Source organism: Pipistrellus kuhlii, unplaced genomic scaffold, assembly GCF_014108245.1.
Source record: "Pipistrellus kuhlii isolate mPipKuh1 unplaced genomic scaffold, mPipKuh1.p scaffold_m20_p_1, whole genome shotgun sequence".
Classification (NCBI taxonomy): Eukaryota; Metazoa; Chordata; class Mammalia; order Chiroptera; family Vespertilionidae; genus Pipistrellus; species Pipistrellus kuhlii.
The window spans coordinates 41,178,344-41,203,918 of NW_023425404.1; the positions used below are offsets into that span (position 1 = coordinate 41,178,344).

General features: G+C 38.4%; 1 protein-coding gene across 4 annotated transcripts in view; it reads left to right on the plus strand.

The window, feature by feature from the left end:
- NEDD4 (NEDD4 E3 ubiquitin protein ligase) overlaps positions 1-25,575 on the plus strand; it is a 118,202-nt gene that overhangs the window by 47,060 nt on the left and 45,567 nt on the right. Inside the window, exon 1 of one of the 4 annotated variants that reach the window (XM_036441112.2) lies at positions 362-2,786. The exons of 2 other annotated variants lie outside the window; for them this stretch is intronic. In XM_036441112.2, the coding sequence (XP_036297005.1) occupies positions 1,209-2,786 (1,578 nt within the window). In that variant the 5' untranslated portion in view covers positions 362-1,208. Of the gene's footprint in view, positions 1-361; positions 2,787-25,575 lie in introns of those variants that run through there. One more of the 4 variants, XM_036441101.2, reaches the window with a different exon arrangement.

Here is a 25,575-nt window from a genome sequence, read left to right on the forward strand (position 1 = left end):
GAGTTTTTCAGAACAGAATTGGCATTGAGATATGTTTATTTGATGTGTTAAATTCTTTTTCGACTTCTTTACTTACCAAAACACTCCCTTAAGTGAATAAATCGCAGAGACAGTGGAATAAAATACCTTGTGTGCTCAGACTATATTGGGGTATAGTTTTTTCTGTCTAATCTGCATATATTTTTAATGGAATGTTTGCTTATGCTATTTCTTGGCAGAGTTTTAATAGTCAAAATATAAATGGCATCGTTTAAAGACTGTACTACTTGGCTGGAATAGGCCCCAAAATTATAGGAGAAAATGCTTGGTGACAGCTTCTCTTAAACCTTTTTTTTTTTTTTTTTTTCCCCCCTCTCAGCCGTATGCTCGATTTTTGTAATAGTATTACTAGGCAGATTTTGTGTTTCCATCCTTCAGCTTTCACTTTGAATAAGAAGTTTTTTTTGGAAGCTAAAATATTTATCTCTTTGATCTCATGCTACATTTTAAATGCACACCACAGTTTTGGTATTTCCAAATTGCATAACTGTTGGAACTTATCTTTAAAAAAAAAAGTAACAGTCTCTATTCCTTTCTACATTAACTAACTTGACTAGATTCCTAGTATGGCTACTATTTGGAAATTCAATCCTCGATTTGATACTCAATTACATGGGGTTTCATTCCTACCAACTTCCTGTAATTCTATCCCTATGGGTAAAAATATTAGTGGTCAAACTGCGCTGGGAAAAAGTATAGGCACTGCGATTCGCGTGGTTAAATGTTCATTTAATAGAGCTGGGGTGAAGAAGAAAATACCGTTTCGACTGGAAATGCTAGAAGATTGTTGTTCTTGTGTTACTCATTCATGCAAATTGGAGAAGGTATAATTGAAACAAGGTTGGCAGTGTGTGAGGCAGTGTGCTCGCTGCAGCTGAGCTCAGCTGAAAGGTCGCTGGAAATCAAGTGCTTTGTGACTGAAGGCATTCTGACTACAAGCAATTCAAGTCATTCTGGAAGCGTCCGTCTCGGGAATGGGCCGTCTCTTTCCTCCGGTGATAGCTGGTATCTCATGTTTTACTTGGGGATAAAGACGACCGTTTAACAGCCCTATGCAGGCACCGCAAATGATTTTTTCTCTCGACGCAGCGCAGCTGCTGCTAGCCTGTCTCCCGACAGCGATCTTTGTTATGACTTTCAGCCCTTAACATGTTTGGAAATGAGAACAAATGGCACAGAGCTTACGATTGCACTTTGCAGCCCGGAGAAGCAATACTTACCCTCTGTCAGAACCCTCCGGAGATGACTCAGATAGCGACGTCCCCATGGGCTTCCGGAGACCCGCACGGATCTCAGCGTCCAGCGTCGTTCAGGTGAAGCTGACTCCCAGACAGACGGCACTGGCTGCTCCGTTATTAAAGGAAAACGTGACGTCTCAGGAGAGACCATCTGCTCCTTCACCTGAAATTGTCCATAAAAAGAGCAGCTGCCTACAGATCTCCCTGCAGCCAGCAAGGTGCGGTAGCTGTCTCCAGCCTCTCAGTGCCTTCGCGGATGGTGAGGATGGTGAGGATGCTTCGCTTGCCTGTGTCCTGAAGGATGACGGCATGGACGGCGGGGCCGTGGTTGACAGTGAGCCGAGTGCTGTGAATGAGGATCACTTTTTGAGCAGCCCTGCCATTGGCAGCGGCAGCCTTAGCAACTTTTCCACCAGTGAACACGGGTCTTACACCAGCACCGGCAGCGACTATGGGTCATGCACCAGCATCACAAGTGGAGGTTCGTACACCAACAGCATCGTCAGCGACAGCAGTGGTTACTATACCTTCCCGCCGACGGAGGAGACGTTTTTTGGTGGGAATGTGTCTTCGGACAGCACCTCCAATAGGAGTGTGCCACACAGGAATATTACTCCGTGTGACATTTTCCCAAGAAGCACCAGCACAATTCCTTTTGTCGAGGATGACTTGGAGCATGGCCTCGAGATTATGGCCCTGTCGGCCAGCAAAGACTCCAAAGTCCCTCTCAAACGCTGCTCCTCCTTAGTCATTTTCCCCAGGAGTCTTTCCAACACCCCGCCCATCTCTCCCACAGGCACAGGTACCCTCCCAAGCAAAGGATCCTATCAGACCTCGCACCAGTTCGTGATTTCTCCCGGTGAAGGTGCCCACAGCGAAGATGGTGCTGGCGCCAAGGGATTCCTCTCCACAGCTGTCAACGGGCTCCGGCTCTCCAGGACGGTGGGTACCCGCGGGGAAGCCAGAGACATACGGCCACTTCACGGGAAGGGCTCCTCACAGAGGAAAATGGCTATCGCAGGTAATAGTCCACGCCAGACTGTCTCTGAAAAGCCACCGGGAGGATATTCGTGTGTCTCCGTGCATGTCACCCAACAGAAAGCGGCCACGCTAGATTGTGAAGCTGCGAATGGTGATTGTAAACCAGAGATGCCTGAAACTAAGCTTCACTCTGATTCAGAGTCTAGGAAGCTTACAGACAGGACATCTGCACGTCTACCATCCTTCCCAAAGGCAGATTACCAAAGAAATAGCCATGGACAGTTGGAAAGACCAAATTTACAAATCAACAAAAACCATTCTATTCTACAAAGAAGTATTTCGTTGGGAGGAACTTACCCAAATGTTTCCTGTTTATCCAGCCTTAAGCACAGTTGTTCTAAAGGGGGACCATCTCAATTACTCATAAAGTTTGCATCTGGAAATGAAGGTCAAGTCGAAAATTTACCAGGTGACAGCAACAGAAGTTTTACAAACCAACTATCTAAATCTTCGAAGCATTCTTGTAAGGTAAGTTTCCTTTGGTCTCAGTAAATGCTAATTTATATTAGAATAACTATGAAATAGTTGGTTAAAATTTATTATAACTAAACAGTTTTATATACTTTTCTGGCCCTTCGCTAGCAAATATTTTTGTAGAAATGAGCTTTATATTTGTAAATCTAAAGAACTGCCTATAATTTGTCACTCTATTTATTTTAGCAATGTAGAAAATACTCATTAAAAAAAAAAACTTTCCAAAGTGATGTAAGCCATAAAACATTTCTGTAGCATAAAAACAAGCTTTAAATAATAACACTTTACCTTGGTTTATTTATTTTTCCCTTCCCTCAAGTGGCATCATATTTTAATGTCTAACTTCATTTTTTATTCCAAATTTCAAAATGCTCATTTAGTACTCTTCCCTTCTTAATCATTGTGAAATAAAGCAAAATGTAGAATGCATATTTAAAATATTTTTAAATAACTTATGTGAAAATCTTATTATAAATGAACATGGAGAAAACTGTGTGTGTGTTTTTTAACATGATTTTATTAGATCATTGTTAAAAACTATTGTGTTCATCTTTGAAGCAGAGGAAAAATAAATGGCATTTTCATTTGTATATACCCTTAACCACAGGAATTTTGTTTCCACCCTATTTTTCTTTAGTTACCAGTTAAGACTGCCTTCTAGAATATAGCTTACTCCTTCAACAATATTAAACTTTAAACTTTATATATTTTAATTTGGTTTCAATTGCTAGGTATTTCTCATAATTTTCTAGGTACCTTATTAATTTGTTCTTATGTTAATTTTGCTTTATTTTATTATTAATTTAACTCTAATGAATCCTAACCAAAATATTTCTTTATGTAATGTGGCCTTTCCAAAGTTTCTTAAGTGTTTGGACCTTAAATTTAAAAAAATTTTGTATTTGGAAGGTTTTGCCAGGATATTAAAGCATTTTTAATACCGGAAAATTAAAAAAAAATTTCTGACTAAAGCAATTTTAGATGACAGTACAAAACAATTTTTTTTTGCGGGGGGAGGGGAGTGGAAACTTATCAGTTTATCTGTGTTTATATAACACTCAATATCTATATTAAAGATTAAAAATACTTCTGGATATGTAGCTTAAAGTATATAAAATATTCAGCAATTGCTAGTTTATTTTCTCTTTTGAAATCTGGTAAATATAATTATTGTTACCCAATACCCAGATGTTAATATAAGCAACTATTTTACTGAAGATGAAAAAGGTCAGATTTCATATGCTTATCTATTTTTTAGAATTGTTAATTCTCTTTACAAAACTGTTTAAAAATTAGCTTTTAGGAGAAGACAGTCTATTTAACTGTTTTGACCCCTAAAAGAAAGCAATGAAGTGGTACTTTAAAGAAACATATATTAATAGTTTGCTATTTGAATTTACATGTACCTTGTAAATTTATTTTACTTTTCATGAAGTCATTAATCTGCAAAGAATAATTAACCTAGAAATACTTATAGCAATATCCTTAAAATAGGTTATTTTGTGGCAGTGGTATAGTTTGTTGTTGTTTATGCTTTTGAAAATAGTATTTTTAATGTTTTTAATAAAGTGTGACTAAGTAGTTTGCATGGCTAAAAATATGCACTTTTATTGGTTTTATTTAACTTAGTAAGCTTACAAATATTTTTTTGTGTGACAGCCAAATGCCTACCTTTGTGCAGATTCTATTTTTTGGGTAGATTATTGGATTATAAAATGGTTCAAAAGTGTGTAATTTTCCAGAGAGCTTGAAATTGTTTATTAAACTGCTCTTTATAAAAGAGTTAAATTCAACATATACCAGATCAAAATTGATCTAAATGATTAATGGTAAGTGAAGGGCTTGTTTTAAGAGGAAAATACTATGTTTTCTAAATATAGCAGTGGCAACAATAATGGTATTTTAGAAATAATCCCGTGTTTATCAATAATTATTTATTAATCTAATTATAGTGGTATATTGTAACTCATTTATAAATAAACAGCTCCCAAAATATTTCCCATGACTCCAGTGAGTCTGGGTTAGTGTTCTGATTTGCTGAGTCTGGATTCCCATTTAACAAGTTGATATTAGAGTAGCATTTGGTAATGTCAGCTATCTGCACCGAGCAGCCGTGAAATCAAATCACTGCTTTGGTCAGGGACCCTTGATTCTAAAGCCCTGAGAGGACTACATCTTCTTTCCTTGTGGCATAGGATCCGTTTGCTAGCTCTCTCTAATCAGCAGCCCATTAATGGCTACTTTTTTAAATTGAGTGACAACTCTTACCTGTATGTGTGACAGGGCTCTGTTCTGTGTTTACTATTTAGAATGGTAAGATGAGCCTTGTTGTCTCCATGATGGTGTTTATTTTACTTATTTGCTATCAAAGACTCTACCAGTAACTGACATATGTTTACTACATATACTTTTGGAAAACAATATTACTTTTGTAAAGGCTGTTTCATGGCTGTTTATCTGAAAGTAGGTATTTGATGTTTTAACATGGTATGTAATATTTTGTCAGGTCTATCAAGTAGTAAATCAAGGAACCAAAGTAGTTTTTATCCAGTTATAGAAATTACTATTCCTATTTCTAAAATCTGTGTAATAGTTAATTTACTCGCTATCATTTTATTTTTCTCTATCTGTTGTTTTCTAAATTTCATATATTATGTTCAGAGTTTTCATTACCTTATTATTTAAAATACATTTTTAGCATTTCTCCCAAAGTTTTATATTTTTTCCATTCTTCACAATATGCATGTTTTTGTCAGAAAGTCTGGCTTTACATTTTTTCTTTTTGTTATGAAACTTTTTTGTCCATTTTCTATTACTTAATCCTGGGTAGGTAAATTGCTTAAGCTTAGTGTAGTTCGATTTTAAAAGACTATGTCTCAGTGATTTCAAAAGCCTTTAACACTAATCTCAAGATTATACAATACGTTTCAATAACTTAGTTGTCCTTCCTAAAATAATTGTCTTAAATATATGCTTTAGTGTTCCATTATTTTCTTGGTTTTCATTTTATTAACTTTAACAGCATATTTAGAGACATTTGGTTAAATTTATTTTGAACAACACTTAATCTTCCCTATAAAAACCAATGTAGTTTTACTCTGGCCGGTATAGGTCAGTTGGTTGTGTATCATACTGTGCACCAAAACGTTGCTGGTTCGATTCCTGGTCAGAGCACATGTCTGGGTTGTGGGCTCGGTCCCTGGTGGGGAACATGCAGGAGGCAGCCAATCTGATGTATCAGTTTCTCCCTTTCTCCCTCTCCCCTCTCCCCTGTACTCAATTCCCCCCCCCCCTTTCCTTTCTCTCTAAAAAATTAATTAAAAAACTCTAATATAGTTTATAAATATTGACTCTCAAACTACGATGCAACATTGTTAAATGACCAATTTTGGAAACTTAGTGAGAAATGTATGCTTGTGTATGCATATTTCTTAGAACTGAGGAACAGTAATATTAATTTCAGAGTGGGTCAAGGAGTTGAACTGTTTGCTTCAAAAATACTTTTACTTTCTCTGTAGATGTGTCTTCTTTAATTATTCCATGTAGCACACATGTGAGTCCCTGCTATTTACCGGGCACTGACCCAAGCTCGAGGAATAAAAGATAATAACGTGCAGTCTCTATTTTAGGAGCTCCCGTTCTAGTAAGAGAGACACACTGGTAAACAAAGAGAAACTTCAGGGTAATGTGTGATGTGCTGAAATAGAGGTGTGTAGGAGGAAGTGAGAAAGATGCAGCAGTCTGTCTGGAGGAGAAGACCTGGTCGGTAGAGGAAGGCTTCACAGAGGAGGTGGCATTTGATCTGAGGCTTAGTAGGTGAGTTGTCGCTCCCCAGGCAGAGAAATCAAGGAGGATGCTCCAGGGCAGTGATCCTCAGTCTCAGCACTATGGACATGGAGGGCTGGTTACTTTTTGTTGTGTGGGGTTAGGTCTGTGCCTTTTGGGATGTGTTGCCGCATCCCTGGCCTCTACCCACTGGAGGCCAGAAGCACCCCAGTTCCCCAGTTGGGACAATCAAAAAACATCTCCGGTCATTGCCACATGTCTCATGGGGACCAGATTGACACCTGCTGAGAATCCTTGCTCTAGGCCAGCAATTTTCAACCTTTTACATCGCATGGCACACATAAAGTAATTACTAATATTCTGGGACACACCAAAAAATATATATTTTTTTGCTAATCTGACAAAAAGTAGGTATAATTTTGATTCATTCACACTAGATGGATTCTTTTGTGTTGCCTGTTATCATTTTTATTTTTTATTTGACAATCTAAGGGAAGAGAGGCCAGTGCCCTTGACTAAATAGTCGGGTGTTAAAAATAATTGTGGCACACCAGTTGAAAGTCCCTGCTCTCGGCAGAAGCAGTCAGTCGCACATGCAAGGCCAGTTGGGTGAAAGACTCACCCTAAAAAGGGTTGAGTGTGACTCAAGCATAGAAAGTCCAGCGATATGGGAGGAGATAATGAACTAAAAGTGGGTTGGAGTCCCTTTGGGTGTGTCCATGCTGAAGAGAAAGCAGTGTTAGCCTCCTGCTGACAGAAAATAGATAGGCAACAGAAGTCTTTACTTCCAAGTGTAATGTGCTCATTTCTGTGTTTTTAAGTGATATTTTTATGACACTGCGGATTATAAGTGAATCTTCTTTTTTTTTAACTTAGATTTTTGGGTGAATGGTGATAGCATGAACTGAGATGGGGTATTCAGGAGAAGGGACCAGATTGGAGACTGACGGGGAAGTCGAGCATGATTACGTTTATGTGCTGGGAGGCTGCCCTGTCCAGTAGGGCAGGTGGAGGTACAGGACAATGCTCAGGGGAGATATCAGAGCTGGAGATAGAGGTTGGGAGTTTTGAGTATAGTCAAAGCCTTGTGTAAGGATGAACTGAAAAGCATGGAAGTGAGATAGGGATTGGGGGTGACTGGGGATAATCAGAACTTTGGGACCATGAAGCCTGGGGAGACAGTGGAAGAAGAGATAAAGAGAAGACTAAGAAAGAGTCTCTAGAGGGCAGAGTCCTGGAAAGCATGGAGTTGTGGAAGGCCAGGGAAGGAAAAATTCAAGGTGGGCAGCATATAGTGCCACAGAATTTACGTATCCTTCGAATGGGGCAGTAAGTAGTCCTTCGGGACATTAGCAAGAGTATTCTCAGGAAAATAGTGGGGAAAAAGCCTGGTTGAAATACGAATGAAACAGGTAAGGAAGCAAAATAGCAAGTGAAGATTGCTTGCTAAATGTCACTAAATAGGTGTGAAATAGTGTAGGCAAGGTATATAGTTAGTGGCTACTATATAGACGACAGTAAGTATTAGGTGGATATAAGATGCGTAACACAGATTCTCTGTCTACAAGAACATTGTAGTCTATATTCTGGGGGGTGAGGGGTAGCTGTACTTCCCTGTTGTTTCATCTTAGAACTATAGGATAAGCAAGTGTACACCGTAAACACCAAAATGGAGATTCGGCAATATGAAGTGAAGGAAATTAGAAGTAAAAACTTGAGGCCACCTGTGAATAGTCACAATTCCATTTGAACAGCACTACTCTTTCTCAGTTTCCTCCCTACCACCAAAAATAAAACAAAGCTAAAACAGAGCTTCCGCATAGGAAACAAGTCAGGGCTTAAGGCCGATTCCTGGAAACCATTTGAAGAGCAGGCACCTTTGCTTTTGTGCCACTGGCTTCCTCCAGGCAGGGAATGGAGCCTACCAGGTGCTAGCTATTGTGGGTCTTTACCATTTTAAACCCGCTCTCCCCTTCACTATGCATGAGAGTGGAACAAGGTGGAGCAGGAGAAGCCAGGACCAGGAGCCAATTTAGGCAGAAGGGGCTTGGCAGAGCCAATGGGTGTGGCCGGCCAACGTGTTGAGGTCAGGAGGGTGGTTAGCTGTAGGAGCAAGTGAGTGCTGAGAAAGCGGACCAATGATGTTGTCAATAGAGCCAGGAAATACCTGAAGTATTGCTCAAGTGTGTGATTCAGTACTCTTTGTTTGTCCGTGTGTGAGATCGGAAGGCTATGGTCAGAAGAAGACAGACATTTAAGAGATTTATAAAAGAAAACCTCTCAAAACAGGAGATGAACAGATCTTCTCTTGATTCAGTGACATCTTTTGAGGAAGGCCCTCAACATGGGAGCAATTATTGGAAAGCAATCTTACCTTCAATGAGATTTAACTAAACAGCTTAGATGTAACCAGAGCAGGTCTGAGAACTTGGAAGGGCAAGCAGTAGCATGTCTGTGTGTCTTGTAGCTCCGTTCATGGCAAGTCACAACAAAGAACACCTTGACCAAGAGGATGTCTCTATTTAGGCTTGAGAGGGTATCTGTGTGGGGGTGTAGTGGGGCGGGGAGGGGGAGATCAGGCCTTCTCTTGACTTATATGTATTTCAAAACCATAACACTCTGCAATGTTTGGGGCTTATTGTAACCAAAAAAAATACTACGAAGCAGCAACAAATTTACATCAAGGATATTGGTAGCACAACAGACAATATCTTTAAATTCAGTTGTCCATTAAGTAAAGGAATATTTTTAACAGAATTTTTATCTTTAGTTTCCCTTACAGAAGTTGAGCATGTAACATTTTATGATATAGCTAAAATAACATTACCCAGGACTACTTAATTTTTTTTTTTTTTCCCCTCTCAAACTGTTGGTGGTCGGTATTGTCTTCTAATGCTTTAGGGATTGCAGTTGGAGAATGGCGGGTTAAGTTGTCAGTTGTTAAATGCAGATTCTGGTTCAGTAGGTCTGTGGCAGGGCCTGAGAGTTCCGTATTTCCAACAAGCTCTCAAGTCACACCAGTGTTCCTATTCCCCCGAACACACTTTGAGAAGCAAGGTTTAGGACCATTCATTTATGAGAGCAGTGATACTGTTCCTAGTTGAAGTATTCAATGGTCCCTGTCCTGCTTTTACATAAAGAAGAGCCATAGGTACACTGTGGCTAAGGCCGAATAATTCGCAAAGATTCAAATCCCCTGAGGCATTTAGAGTAGTTATTGATTGAGACCATGTAATACGGGAGAGATTGTTCAGACCAAGAGAAATACATGAGTAAGGTTGCCTACCTGCCTCACAAAAGAACCTTAATAATATATTCTCCCAGAATTCTATTAAATTTCCCCCGTTTACCTTTTAGTTTCTCCTAAGGACTTAAACATATTGGTCTATAAGGCATGCAGTTCTCCTTAAAGAAATTTATTTAATTCATCATGGCTGTTACCCTAGTTTATTTGAAATGTTATATCTTTCTTCATTATGCTGGTTTATTCAAGCAACATCTTCTATCTTCCTCTTTGTGAACATTTTTAGTCTTTTCAATATTCTTTCCTTTAGCAGTGCCAGATAGGGTACTACTAAGAATGTTTAAATATTACACATGGTTTATATAATGAATTGAAACATCATATATAATACATGCTGAGTTATGAACTATCCTTTTTTTTACTTTGGAAATATCTTATATTTATTTATTGCTATTATTGTCGTTGTTCTATTTATTTTTTATTTTCTTTCTTTTTTTTTACATTTTAATTTCTTTATTGGTAAGGAATTACATATTTGTCCTCATCCCCCCATTACCTTCCCACCCACCCCCACTTCTGCCCTCACCTCCCTGTTGGCTGTGTCCACCGGTTAGGCTTATATGAATGCATACAAGTCCTTTGGTTAATCTCTCTCCCTTACCCCCACCCTTCCCTACCTTCCCTCTGAGGTTTGATAGTCATAGCTCTATAAGGAAAAAGTTGAAAAATAAAAATTCTTTATTTATAACTTTAGCGCTTCTTAAAATTATATATTACTTCTCTTGTATAAATCAGTATATGAAAATCTTAGGAACTGTTCTTCCATTCGAGCAACTTAAAGAAATCTTACTGATGGCTGGTTTTTGTAGTCTTTATGGCTACCAAATGGCTTAGCCTAATTTCAGGGAGCCTCATAAGATGGGGGGGGGGGGGGGGGGGAGAATGAAAAAAGGAAACATAGCAAGAAAAAAGTTAAAGATGGAGAGATGGAAATACATATCCAAGCAAGCAGGCAGGCAAATGTAAATTTTCTAGAATTGATCAGAGGAGAATTCTAGACAAGGGATTAAGCAAATGGGCAATCTTTTCTGGGCTCTGATTTACTAGAATGGGATTCCCCAAATCAGGGACTTTTTGTCTTGCTCACTGTTACAGCACCAGGACCTAGAACAGGGCCTCACTCAAAAGAGACACTCAACAAACATTTAGTAAGTAAAGTAATGAATGAAGCCAGGAGACCCTTTGGGATGGGGCAGAGGCGACGGGAGGACCCTGAGAGATGAGGGTGGCCAGACAGCCTTGCACAAACAGATAACCAAACCAGGATATTTACGTGATGACTGTAATGATGAGTGGGAGCTACTTGATGCTTCATGCTTTGCGTGAAAGAGTGGCACTCTTAAATGAATACCTTGTCCCCGGGGTGGGTGCCAGTGGAATATTATGATCGTGACTCAAGGATTAGTTTTCACAGTGGAGTCTGATTCATGGCCTACATATTCCACTCACTGGTACCGTAGAACTATGTGTCTGGCTAGATGTTCAGACCAAGTTTTCTAAAGAGGAGACTGAATGGGCCAAAACGTTTAAGGGCATTTAAACAAAGACAATTTGACTGACTTTACGTTTGTCATTGTTGAGTAAAACGACTTCATTCCAGACTTGATATAAGAGCTGGATTCTCAGAGTTGTTCCTGGAGTCTCAAGTAACTGTTTTAGCTGAGAATGACCTTTACCTTTTGTACCAGGCCTTAAAGACTGAACCCTCTCAAGAGTCACAGAGCTTAATGGAAACTCAAGTCATCTTCAAAGCAAATGAGTTTAGCAAGTATTTATCAGAAATAGAATATGTGCCTGCTAAGTGGCAAATATTATTCCTGGCATTGATGAGTTTATAATTTAGATGAGAAGACGGCATAAACAACATTGAAATAAACAACCAAAGTACAATAATGTGTAATATTTAATAATATCCATATACTTACTTCAGGCAGGTGAGCATCTAAGGCCTGAGATATGTATTACTGGTATAATTTTAAACCAGCTTTAATTTTTATCAAGATCATACATGTGCCTATTTTTAAAATCAGGTGTTATTTCTTTGAAGATTTCTCTATTCTCTCTGCCTCTTGGATTGATTTGATAATCTCCTGTTCTCTCCTGTTTTCTGTTCTCTCCTGTCTCCTTATCCTATTTTTCTGGAATATTTCTTTCAAGTTTCTCTTCTTTAATTTTAAAATTTTGGTTATTTTAATTCCTAAAGTTTTTCTTGTTTTGTGATGATTCTGTTTTTATTCTTATTTTACAAATTATGTATGTATATATAATTTATATATATTATATATATATATATATATTATATATATAAATATATATATGTATTTATTTTTTTTCTGCTGGTATCTTCATTGAAACATTAAAATGTAATGCTATCTATTGGGGGAGCATGTTGGAACACTCATGATATAGTTATAGTTTCATTTAGTGGATCTGGTCTGTATTGAAAACAGTTTGCCCAAATCCACGTGGTACATATTAAATCTAAGAGTGTTCACACAATTCACTACCAGTATTATAGAATGAACAACTGAATGAAACACTAACACAAGACTGTTCTAGACAGAATTTGCTAGTAGATTTTAACAAATGTATTGGATAAATACAGTTGTTGATTTTAGAATATTTTATTTTAGGTGTGTTTTGTTTTGAAATGGGTTCTACATTGTCTCTGGCTCCTGTGGGTCACTTTGAGGTTACTGTTGCTTGTTGCTTCTTGTTGTTGGACATTTTCTTCCAGTAGTCCACATTCGCTGTCTGTCCACATTAGAGGAGGAATCACTGAAGTGAAGTGGTGGCTCTGCAGTTGTGCTGTGTGGGGCTTCGCAACTAGCGGGCTTCCTGGAAGGGAGACCTGTAACCCAGCATCCTGAGGTCTTTTCTCCTGAGAGATCAGTTTGTTTCTCCAGAAAGGACACTCCCGGTGATCAGCCTGTTGTGTTTGCCAGCCATGGAAGTGAAGGTGACTTCTTTCTATAGGTTCTGAAACTGAGCTAATTCAGGGTAAAACATGCCTTAAAAGTAATAGTTACCAAATTCTTAAGGCCTGATAATAATTTAAATAATTTACAGTGAGTGAGGGGCCTGGTTTCATACATGTTGTCTGAAATATATTGAATATGTTCTATAAGTAAAGATACTCCTAGAAAGACTAAATTGAATGTTATTTATAATAGAATATACGGTTTCCTTAACGTATTTCCCAACCTTTTACATTTCTTGGCAATAAATTTAAATGGAAGTGTGCATGCCTGTCACTCTGAGGACGAGAGTAGGCCTATTAAAAACGGGTTTGGAAGGAGAAAGAGACCATAAGGACCCTCTGCTAGAATGTATGATTGCATGCTCACTGCCACCAGAACTTAAAACTTCAACTATGCTATTTTTTAATTTGGAGAAAATCCTGTTATATGCTTGTAAACTCTTAACCCTCTATGTGTACCTGTGAAACTTTAAACCAGGTAGCATATATTATATACATTTCAAACAGCTCTCTGAGATAGTGATTATCTCCATAGATGAAATAAGGAACAAGCTCAGAAAAGTTAAAGAGACTTATTCAAGATCATAAATCTAGTCAATGCCATATATAGGCCAATATTCTGGTCTGTTGTATGTTCTAAGGACTTTCCCGCAGCATCAGAAGCCAAAAGGACTTTCATTCTACCCTGCAGCAGGAGGTATCCACAAAGTCAAGCGGCTTAGGGCAGGTTATTCTAGTAAAAGCAGCATCAGAAAGGGCGGGCGGGGGGGGGAGTGAGAATTGTCTAAAGGAAAATTTCCACCTGGAATCACTACCATCTGAAAAAGAACTTTCACACTCTGTAGTAAAAGTAATAGTCCAGTCAAGTCCTTTCTTATTGCCATTGGTGAATGAAAGCTACATTCACGGATTATCGTGTGAGCGCATTTTTACTGGAGAATCAGTTTATCTTTTAAATATTTTTTTCTATTCTTCTGACTTAGGACTCAATATTTATCATTGTGCTCTTTCTGATTGTTTTTATTGATCAAATAACACATACTATGTGTTTCTACCTCCTAAAACACTGTTAATAAATTTCATTTGTATGTTCTTTTTCTTCAGTAACTATTATAAATTACCTAAATCATCATAAACTGCCTATATTTTTTGTTTAAAGTATTGGAAACTTTCACACACACACACAAAGGCAGGAAGATTAATGCCTTGAGCCCCCTTGTGTGTCTCCAGTGAACTCCCAGTTTCAAAATTATCAACATTTTGACAATCATGTCTTTCATCTCCTCTCCTCTGCTATTGTTTTTTTTCCCTTTTGGGTGACTTCTTTCTCAGGAGCGCCCTTGAAAAGCTTAACTCAACCTCTCCTTAGGTACGATAAACCGACCTATTTTTTAAAAAGGGGGCGGGGGAAATAATGATTCTGAATACGGGAGCGTGATTAAATCAGTCATCTCAGGGCAAGAACCAAACACAAAATCTTAAAACCAGAAAGTACTGTTTCACTAAAAAAATTTTCTAGAATGCCATCTGTGAAGGACAGTGGCCAGTAACCACATATGGCTATGGAGGTTTTAGTTAATTTAAGTTAAATCACATTTAAAATTCTGAACCTCATTTGCACTACCCTCACTGTAAGTGCTCACATGTGATCAGTAGCTACTGCACCGCACAGCATGGTACAGAATAGCCATTATTGCAGGAAGTCCTGTTGCTCAGTTTGAGAAGCAGAGCGCCGATGCCCCTGTGACTCTGTCAGTGTCCAGTGCACCGAGGAGGGCACCTGAAGCCTCAGGGCATGGCCGCCGCGGGGAGGGGGGGGGGCGGGGCCACATCCAGTGGCCTGTTTTTCTCCACTGGCACCTGTCGAGCTGTTTAAGCAAGAAAAATTTGGCTCTGAAGGGATCTTTTGAGTTCTTATTTTCTTAAACAACAGTAACCCACACCCCCCCCCTCCTTTTCCTGTTTTCACTGATATATTATATTCTTGAATAAAAATTACGAGTCTCCAACCGTGGGAGAAATTTTAAAAACTGCTTCTCGGTGAGGGAAACTTATATTTGACCAGATGATCAGGTCATTAAATTGTAAGAATAATCAGTTTCTATTTCTGAAATGTTTTTTTTTTTTTTTAACTGGTGAAAGATTATTCATTTCAAAAAGTAAAAAGTGTTAAACATTTCATTTTATGACTACATTAATAGTCTTGTACCAAGGACTAACTAACAACAACAACAAAACAAAACAACACAGAGCTAAGAAAGAAAGAAAAGAAAAACTACTTTGGGAATCATTTGAGAATTATTTTGTTGTTTAGAGGTATTCTTTGGCCAGTCCTTTTGGGTCTTCTCCCAATAAGCTCATTTTACCGACGATAAACCTTTGAATGTGCTTGCCAGTCACTGTGCACCATGTGTGCTTAATACTGTTTGTTGATGACTAGGGGAAATTCTAATGAAATTCCAATGAGCAGATTTTGCTTTTAAAATGTCTTTTGCTGCCAAAACCGGTTTGGCTCAGTGGATAGAGTGTCGGCCTGCGGACTGAAGGGTCCCGGGTTTGATTCCGGTCAAGGGCATGTCCCTTGGTTGCGGGCACATCCCCAGTGGGGGTATGCAGGAGGCAGCTGATCAATGATTCTCTCTCATCAATGTTTCTGACTCTCTATCCCTCTCTCTTCCTCTCTGTAAAAAAACAATAAAATATATCTTTAAAATAAAATAAAATAAAACGTCTTTTGCTATGAAATGCAAAAGAGTCGGCGACATCGTCCCAACTTTTGATGGGGCAGTCTAAGCCAGGAAGGCAAAGAACCTGTGTAATATAATTTGAAATTAATTTAGAAGGATTGGAGAGTTGAAATGATTGTAGTTACAAGACGGCTTGCTCATGAACCAGAGTTTGCAGGAGGATGGTCTCATTAGAGTGGTCTTGAGCCTGAAGACTCAGATTTGTCAGCAGAGTTCTCCAGACCTACGGCTGCTGTTTCATACACTGGAGAAACATAGTCAGTATGCAGTTCAGAGATTTACAAACTTCAGCTTCAGTTACCTTCAAAGATGATTAAACTGGAATTTGGAGGAGTTAATCTAGCAAGTAACCTAACAATGAGCTAAATAGTGACTTCCTTCTGTGTGCGAGGCGTTGCAAAGTCCTGCATGATATGGCAAAACCTTCTTTTTAACCTTCCTTTTTCACATTGTTTAAACATCCTTAGGTTATATTTAAATGAATAAATGAGGCAGTTGTATCTGAATCTAAGTCTACGTGAGTTGTGGATTTCACCTCTCATGGGTGTTTTTTATTTTTTTTAATTTGTGGGTAGTATCAGTAGGAGATTAGGGCTGTAATCCCATGAGAATTGAATATTGGAGTTTCACACAAAATATTGTCAACCTAACAACTCTGCGCAGATTCCACGTGGTGCCCAGGATGGGAGAGTGGCTCATGGTCACTAGAGGGCAGAACACGCCAGGAAGAGATGGGGCAGCCTGGGGAGAGGTGTCAAGAAAGCTTGCTCTGCTCCTTCATAAGGAAAACAACCTCTTACAACGGAGGGAAATACAGCCCAGCCCCAGAGGCAGGAAAGCCAGTGAATGATCCAGGAGCCTGGACCATAGAGCAGTGAGAAATGTCAGGGGATCGATAAGCCAGTCTGCGCCCACACATTACCAGGCCATCACACTCCTGACAGAGGACTAAGTTCAAGTGCAGGCTGAAGAAGGCAGGCAGATTTTAGGGAGTGGAGCAGGTCATTTAACCCTTTTGGTTATTTCTCTAATGCAGTTCAATACTGACCCTCTTGGGATGGGCAAGTGGCACTTTAAGTCACAGGGAAATCTGATAACCGTCTTTTGATATCAGAGCATTTCCTGTCATATTGCTGAGTTGGTTTTGTAACGTTAGAACTATCCCTTTTCTTCCCGGTAAGTTCTCTTCACATTGTAGAATACGTCCTCAGATCTAAATAGCTAGTTTTTACAAAGGAGAGATTAATTGATATAAAGATGATATAATTTTCTAATAAGTCAGGCCATTGCCATTTTAAAAAATTAATAATTTAGAATTTACCTCTAGGTATTAAATATCCATAAAGGCAGGGTGGATAGGGATAAAACAAAGAATAAAAGTTTTCCCTAACTCTTCTCTCTACATCCATAGCCTTCTATATTTTTACTTCAGTTTTTGCACACATTCTAATTACAGGTGCATGCTTGTCAAGCAGGCAGGAGTGTACGCTTCGTGACGTCAGGAACATTCTCCCACATTTAGCATAGAGCCTGCCTGTGGAAGCCCATCACTGACATTTGTTGACCTCACAGAATTTATAATGCTCTTGGAATGGAAGTGACCTGTAACACAGATGTTAAAAGATACAAGATGAAGTAGGATTTCAGAGGAGAAAATTAACACTTTAGTCTCATTAAGAAAATTCTCATTAAAATGGCATTTAGCTGGACCTCATATGTGGCTAGGATTTACACAGGCAGAGAGAGAGAGAGAGAGAGAGAGAGAGAGAGGGAGGGGGGCGGGGGGGTGGGGGGGAAGCGGCTTTCCAGAGAGCAGAAGTGAGAGCAAAGGCATCATATTTTACTGGGGATGCTTATATTAATAGGTAAGACTGCACAATAGATTGGAAAAACACGTATGGATGGCCTAGAATCCCATGCTAAGGAATTTATAGTTTTCCCTCTGGGCCAATGCTTTTGAAAAGTGTTCCTATCCAGTCTGTAAGAACCTCATATAAAACCCATCCCATTGACAAATAAGCTTGCCTAGTGCCACATGATATATTTCTTGGAATGTCACAATGCATACCAATAAAGTTAAGTTCCTAAAGTCCTACAGGAAATAAACTTTTGAACTTCCTTTAACCAAGTATTTCCCAAATACGTGACCACATTTGAACTCTTTTAGCATCCAGCAAACCTAGTACTCCTCAGAGCACACTTGGGAAATGATGTTTATGCAATAGCCAGTCTTTAAAGGTTTGAAAACCGTTAATTAGAAAATATGTTTATGTTTTTACACCTTGAGCTAAGAAAGAAATGCAAATGCATAGATACCTGATTCATTTTGCTTCCTCTAGAGGGGTTCATCTTTGTCTTAATTTACATTGTGTGTTATCTTAAAACGACCAAGTTCATTTGGAAGTGCACAGGATAAACGGATAAATTTAGATGCCCTGCTTATTCATGTTCAGCTGTTGCTAATCATTGCTTGCGCTTCCTGGTTTTCTCCAAGGATTAAACGGAGATGTGGTTCTCAAGGTGTGACAACTGGATCGGATGCATGAGTAGTACCTGAGAAGGTGTAAGAACGGAAGGTCCTCAGGCCCCATCCCAGACCTACTGAGTCAGGCATTCTGGGGGTGAGGCCGGCGCTCTGTCCTTACGGGGCCTCCCAGCTGATTCTGACACAGGGAAGCAGGGGAAACCACTTGCGAGGCTAACCCAAAGCTCAGGTTAGGGTGGGAGCAGGAGCTTCCAGACACTTCTTCAGCTGCCGCAGCCTCCGGGTAACTGTCGTAAAGTCATCACAATATTTTAAGTTCACCTTCGCCCGCTTGCTTGTTTACAAAATTAAATGTCTGAGGTTTTTGCGCAGCTTTTTGGTTTCTTAGATTTAGAGTCACAGTATCTTTCTCATCGTGACAGCCATCTGCTAAATTTGTTTCTCATTTAGATTACAGATCCAATTCCTCAGAGGATAGTAGCTTCCAGAGCTCCCGAGCTTACCTTTTCTTTCCCTGGGAGCTTGGCAGACATTCCTCAAAGGAAAAAAGCTAAAGTAGCATCCTAAGCAAGTGGCACAGTAGGCGCTCTGTGTCTGTTGGTTTTCAGTCAAGAATGAATATTTTTCTCTCTGAGGGGAAGAGCCTTTTATTCCTTCTATCAATTATGTAACTGTGGGTATTTCCTGGTTCAATAATAACTTTATACTTGAGTCTTTTTTCATTTTCCTTTGTTTAGAAAAATAAATTTGAAATAATGGGACACCTTGATGAGCCTCTCCCCTTGTTTGAGGAGGGGAGAAAAGCTGTAATAAATGCAAAACTTCCTTCTCGCCTGTATTGTTTCTCCAGTTAAGGGGCATTCAATACAATTGCTTCTAAAAGTATGCTGGAGACTTCACTTTGGAAAGTAATTACAAAACCTAGTTCATGTTTGATAAAGCACAGCCTGATTCCTATTGCTTCAGATCCCTCTCTTTTGTAGCATATCAAGTATGTGATTGTATTTGAAAGTTCTCACAGTAAATTATAAAGCATGTAGCAATAAAGGAACTTGTTAAGGTAAATCATCAGTTTTCCCAAGTTTGTGATGATTATACAGTGGAGACCTCCAAAATATACTGAAAATCAGAGGAGAACTCGAACTGAAACTGACTTAGACAGAGGTTTCTCCTGGCTCCCTCCCTGCCCCTGTTTAGTGTGGGCGGGGGGGGGCGGGGGGGGAGAGAGAATTCCTTAAAAAATGTGAAGGTTGCTAGGACTGTAGAACGCATGTACCAAATTTTCCAGCAGTATGAAGCTATTGTCAGAGAACAAGTACAGTTTGTGTCTTACAGTTAAATCTACCGGGGAGGCTGGCCAGCTGAGCAAATCACACGGTAGGGGCGCTGAATGTTTGTTTTAGGAAAAGACATCCGGTTTCCATAGCAGTATGATTTTATAGCATAGATCAGATTATACTGTTTATTTAGCTAACACCATTTTCCCCTCAACCTACTGAAAAGATTGAATCAATAAATCTTGAACTCTTAAAAAAATGTTTAAAATAAGCATGTCACAGCATAGAGTGAGTCTGTATGTGAGGAAGGTAGAAGCTATGCCAATGAAACTTTACTTAATAAGATGTGTATACATTAGAAAAAAAGATAAATTTAGAATAGTTTTTCACAATCCTTTTTTCTATTTATAATGTCTAGGATGTAGTATGAAACCATGTAGTATGGATTTTGAGAGGATGTTCATGAAAATAATAGTTTTTACAAAATTTTGGAAGCAGAAAATATGTGATTCCTTCTTTTTAAAAATACTGTAAATGGGTCCATTCATATAAGTTCTGTTTATTTATCCTTTGTCAAAATATTGATTTTCCAAATGTTCAAATCAAGAAAATGTTCAACCTCTTAACTCACAAATAGTTTAAACTCTAATTTACACAAATAGGTTTTCAGATAATTTTACTTTTAGTATCCCAGCTTTTAACTCTACTTAGTCTTTTATGATCTTTGAAATATCTCTTGACTTAATTAAAATAGTATGATTGACAATGGCTTGAACACATTTATAGCTGTACATTTATTTTGTTTCTTTTTTACTGCTTGCCCCAATTTATTTTCTTAGACTAGTGATCTATGACATTTGCACTGAACTCTATGAGAGAATTTGAATACAGTTGTATGAAGACAGTAGTTATTGATACTGAGTAAGATATTAATTCAAATACAGACTTCTTGATCTTGAATCTTGATTTTATCTTTGAAAACTTGCTTTTGGGCTTTCTCAGGACACTATTTCCTTCTGTAACATCCAGTCAGTCAGTCATTGAGATTTGTTTCCATTTCAGATGAATTCATTGTAGCCTTTATTATTATACAAAATAAAAGTTACCTTGGGTATAAATGCAAAATGGTAAATATCAGTTCATTCATTGAGGCATTGTTTGTAATAGCAAAAGGTTATAACGAAGCAGCCTAAATGTCTATCCATAGGGAGGGAACTAGTTAAATAAATGCTGGCATTCCTTACAGTGGCATGCTATTCAGCCACCGGCGAGGTAAGGCATCTTTGTGGACTGATATAGGACAAGGTCCTAGAGATATTGTTAAAAGGGGGAAATGTAAGATGCATAACAGTTTGTCAAAGAAATATCTGAAGGGATGTCCAAACTAAAAAAATGGGCTGCTATTGCCTTTTGGAAGAACAGCTGGTGAATTAGATAGCTAGAGGCTAGAAACCCTTTTTTCTTTCTTTTCAATTTTGTATCCAGTATAACCTATGTTTTAAAATTACTTTTAAAAATCCTGATTAGAAAATGCTGATAGGTACGTCTGAAAATGTAAGCTATATAATATTTGAATAAAATGCATTTTTTACTGATTAAAATGAAAAGTGGGATATTACAGCAGAAAACTTGGGCAAAGTTGTTTGGCTCTGGTTATGAGGAAGTGACTCTTCCTTTAATATTTTACTTTTTACTGTAGATTTACCCTGGGAAATTATTTGCAACTCAGATTTAATGGAAACTCTTTTGAAAGCCAAGTATTCTTCAAAGCTATGACACTTGAACTTATATGTTTTGAAATTTTGATTTTTTTGTAATAAAGCACAGTCCTTCAGTCATTATTCAGTCTTATCAAAATTAGTAACAGTTTGTCCTCCTAAACTTAGAGTCATCTGTAGTTTTAATTGAAGTTTTGCAAAACAAGTTGGTTGGCTTTTTCTCTTTCCATATTCTAAAAATTGTTTTAAGAAACTGCAGTTCTTATCTTTAAAATATTTTTTTAAATGCATTTACTGACTAAACTGCCCACTACAGTTTAAAAATGCCTGCTGTTCTGAATTATTTCGTGAATTTTTAAGCATTCTTAAATTAGTTATATTTTACTAAATGCAAATTTGCTTTATGAAATAAGTGGCGTGCAGTTCAAATATAAGAAATAACTCTTGCAAAGAAATGCTTGATATTCAGAATTTGGAACAATTGGTTGGCTAAGGAAAAATTAATGAGCATCACAGACTGACTTGCTTTCACAGGAATGAATTTAAAACTATTGCTTTTTTTTTTTTTTTTTGGTACATGGAAAAAGAACTTCTAATTATTGTCCATATTTACAGCAACCATATGTCCCAGACTTTGCAATATAGTTTCTCATTTCATATTCTCCATCTCCTCGGAATAGGCATATTGATTTCTAGCTTGGAAAGTGTGTTCATTCTTCTAATAGAAAGATAGTTTTTTGGAATCATTTCACTTTAAGTAGAAGTTAAGAAACTCCCTTCAGATCACTTGTTTCAAAGAAGGAAGATGTAAAGAAGATGTGTTTTAAGACATTTTGAAAAAACATCTTTATATACCAGACTGACTTGAGACATGGGAATTTTCATTATGTGGAATTCTTGTTCTGTGCTTTTGTTCACAGAATGCAACCAATGAACAAGGAGTGTGGAGCAACAATATATGGGATGAAATGTCTTATTTCTGTCGTGCAGTGCCCAGGCACTGCCTCTGCAATGCAGACTGAATACTGAGGGGAAATGTATAAGTTAAGAGTTTTTAAGAAATAAGAACACAATAAACACATGAAATGATATTCAATATAATTGGCCATCATGGAAATGCAAACAATGTACAATGAGATACCACTTCATATGTACTAGAAGGGCTATTGTACAAAATATAGGCGGTAATTAATGTTGGCAAAGATATGGAGAAATCGAAACACTCTTTCAGTGCTGGTGGGGATATAAAATGGCGCAGCCATTTGAGAGAGTCTGGCAGTTCCGTAAAAAGTTAAACAGCAATTCCACTCCTAAGTATATACTCAAGAGAAAGGAAAATATATGTTAACCCAAAAACTTGTACTCCAATGTTCATAACAGCATATCTGTAAAAGGCTAAGCAACTATTTGACCAGCCGGTAGCTATGACACGCAGTGACCACCAGGAGGCAGACGCTGCAGCTGCCTAGCTGTGGTCACTTGGCAGCAGAGGTTCTCAGGTGACCCACCCAGAACCAGAGAGGAGGGGGCCTAATTCTGGGGTCTATCACCCAAGAACTGTCCTCTCATCATCCGGGACCCCTCAGGGATGTTGGGGAGCTGGCTTTGGCCTGATCCCTTCGGGCCAGGCCGAGGGAGCCCACATGCTAGAGGGACCCTGCTCACTCTGCCGATGTCCTCTGAGCTTCGGTGCCACCCCAGGTGTGGCTGGTTGAGGAGAGACTACGGGAGGTTGGCTCCAAGGTGTGTCCAGCCCTTCTCACCCAGTCCTGCCCTGCCAGCCACCTTCTAATTAATTTCCTTTCAGTGTGCACAAACTTATGCACTGGGGCACTAGTTACTTATAATAGCCAAAACATGGATCCCTCAACTGATAAATTGATAAATAAATGTGATACATCCATATAATAGCAATAAAATAAAAAAAGGAATAGAGTGCTGATACTTGCTACAACACGAATGAACCTTGAAAGCATTATGCTACATGAAAGAAGTCAGGCATAAAGGATTACTATACATTTTAGGACTCATTTATTTATTCATTCATATTATTTTTTTAAAGCTTTTTTTTTTATTGTTGATTTCAGAGAGAAAAGGAGAGGAAGAGAGAGAGAGAAACATCAATGATGAGAGAGAATCACATTGATTGTCTGCCTCCTGCTGCCTCCTATGGGGATTGAGCCCACAACCCGGGCATGTGCCCTGGACCACAATCAAACCCAGGACCCTTCAGTCTGCGGGCCACTGCTTTATCCACTGAGCCAAACCAGTGAGGGCTATGACTTTATTTATGTAAAATGTCCAGAATAGGCAAACCCATAGAGATGGAAAGTAAATTGGTGGTTGCGTAGGCCAGGAAAGAGGGAGGAAATGGGTATGGGTTTTCTTTTTGGGGTGATAAAAATGTTCTAAAATTATACATTTTGAGGAGGTGAATTGTATAAGATGTGAATTATATCTCAACATTTCAAAAAGATGGAGAAGGAGTCTCTTGTTACTGGTTGAGACAATTTGTTTCATATCTTCTTTATCAGTGGTTCACAAAGACAGTTTTGTCACCCCAAAAGAAATGCCAACAGACATTTTTGGTTGTCACAAGTGGAGGAGGAGTGGTACTAGCATCTAGTGGGTAGAGTTCAGGGATGTTGTTAAATATCCTTCAATACATAGGACAGTCCTCACACACACCAAAATTATCTGGCTAAAATTGTCAGTAGTGGCCAAGTTGAGACATCTTGTTCTATAACTGCACTACTCAAGTGACAACTTACCACAGCCATGCCTTTTAAGCAGTGCAAGGTTATGGATCATCAGAGAGGCACTCATTCTATTCACTTTACTCAGGGCAAGGCTATGAGTGAATCCAAAAGAAAGGGTTTTATTTTTTTATCTGGCTATGCCTAAACCTAAGTTACAATAGATAATTCAGTTAACCAAAATATTTTATTCCTCCAGTCATCCTGGTTGAGATTTTGCTGTATTTTGTTATATAGTATTTTACTTCCATATTTAAAGATTATTAAAGGTCAACTCTATGGAGTATACCATCTACTTGTGATAAATACAGGAATAAATAAAAAACATGCCATACAACAGCCTTAAAGATATAAATAAAAGTTAACTTTTTCATTTCAAAATTATTGTCATCGCTTGTTCTGGAATAGGAATATGGCCCTATGCTAAGCTGGTATGTTAGGCTCCAATGTCCAGCTCCTTTTATTATATGTACCTGTTTGAAATTCCCATAGACTGGTCCCGAGGAAAGTGAGTGGGGAGTTTATTATAGAACCCTTCCTTTCAAATGTAACAGCTAACACTTACTGAATGCTTACTGTATGCTGGGTCTTATGTAGGACATTTTGTTTTATTTTAAAATATATTTCTATTGATTTCAGAAAGGAAGGGAGAAATAGAAACATCAATGATGAGAATCATTGATCAGCTGCCTCCTGCATGCCCCCTATTGGAGATTGAGCCCACAATCCCAGCATGTGCCCTGACCAGGAATTGAACTGTCACCTCCTGGTTCATAGGTCAACGCTCAGACACTGAGCCACACTGGCTGGGCATATGCAGAGTACTTTATATATATTATCTCATTTAATTCTAACAAAACCCTATTAGGTAGATATGATTATTCCTATTCTTCTAGAAGCATCTCTCTTATTGTTGTTCTGTGGTCTTAAATACTACTGTTATTCTGAGAGTTCTCTTCTCCCTCATTCTCTTTGCTTCTCTTCTGTTTTGAATCTCCTATACCTGCCCTTACTATGGTGAACGCCCTCATTTTGTGAAAGCATATCTTCCATTACATTCCTAAGAAAACCAGTGTCTGAATTGTACCTTTTTCATTGAGAAAGATAGTTTATCCACGTATAGAATTCTATGTAGGAAATACTTTTCTCTCATGATTTTGAAGGTATTATGTCTCTTGTCTTTCAGTTTTGGGTATGATCTGTTTTGTGACTCCCAAAACACTTAGAATTGCTTTATCCCTGTTGCTCTGAAATGTCACAATGATGTATCTCGCTGTGGATCTTCTTCTTCTTCTTCTTTTTTTTCTTCATGCAATTTGCCTAATACTCAATGGGGCCTTTCACTCTCAAAATTTAATTCCTTGAGTCAAGGAAAGTTTTTAAAAATGGTTACTTGATAATTTCCTTTTTTCTTATTCTATTATTTAGATCACATGTGTCAAACACAAGGCCCGCGGGCCAAATCCGTCCCGCCAGGCCTTGCAATGTGGCCCGCACCGCGCTGTCATCACTGCACTCCACTGCGTTTCCATCACAATGACAGTTTATGACTGTTCAGTAAACCATTCGGCCCGTGATTTAGGCTGGATTTTAGATTTTGGCCCCTTCTCTGATTGAGTTCGACACCCCTAATTTAGATGCTGCCTTTTAAAATGTATCATGTAGTTTTCTTATGGGAATTTCTCCTTTTAGAAAGTTTGTGGTTAACTTTCTGAGAAATATTTTAATTT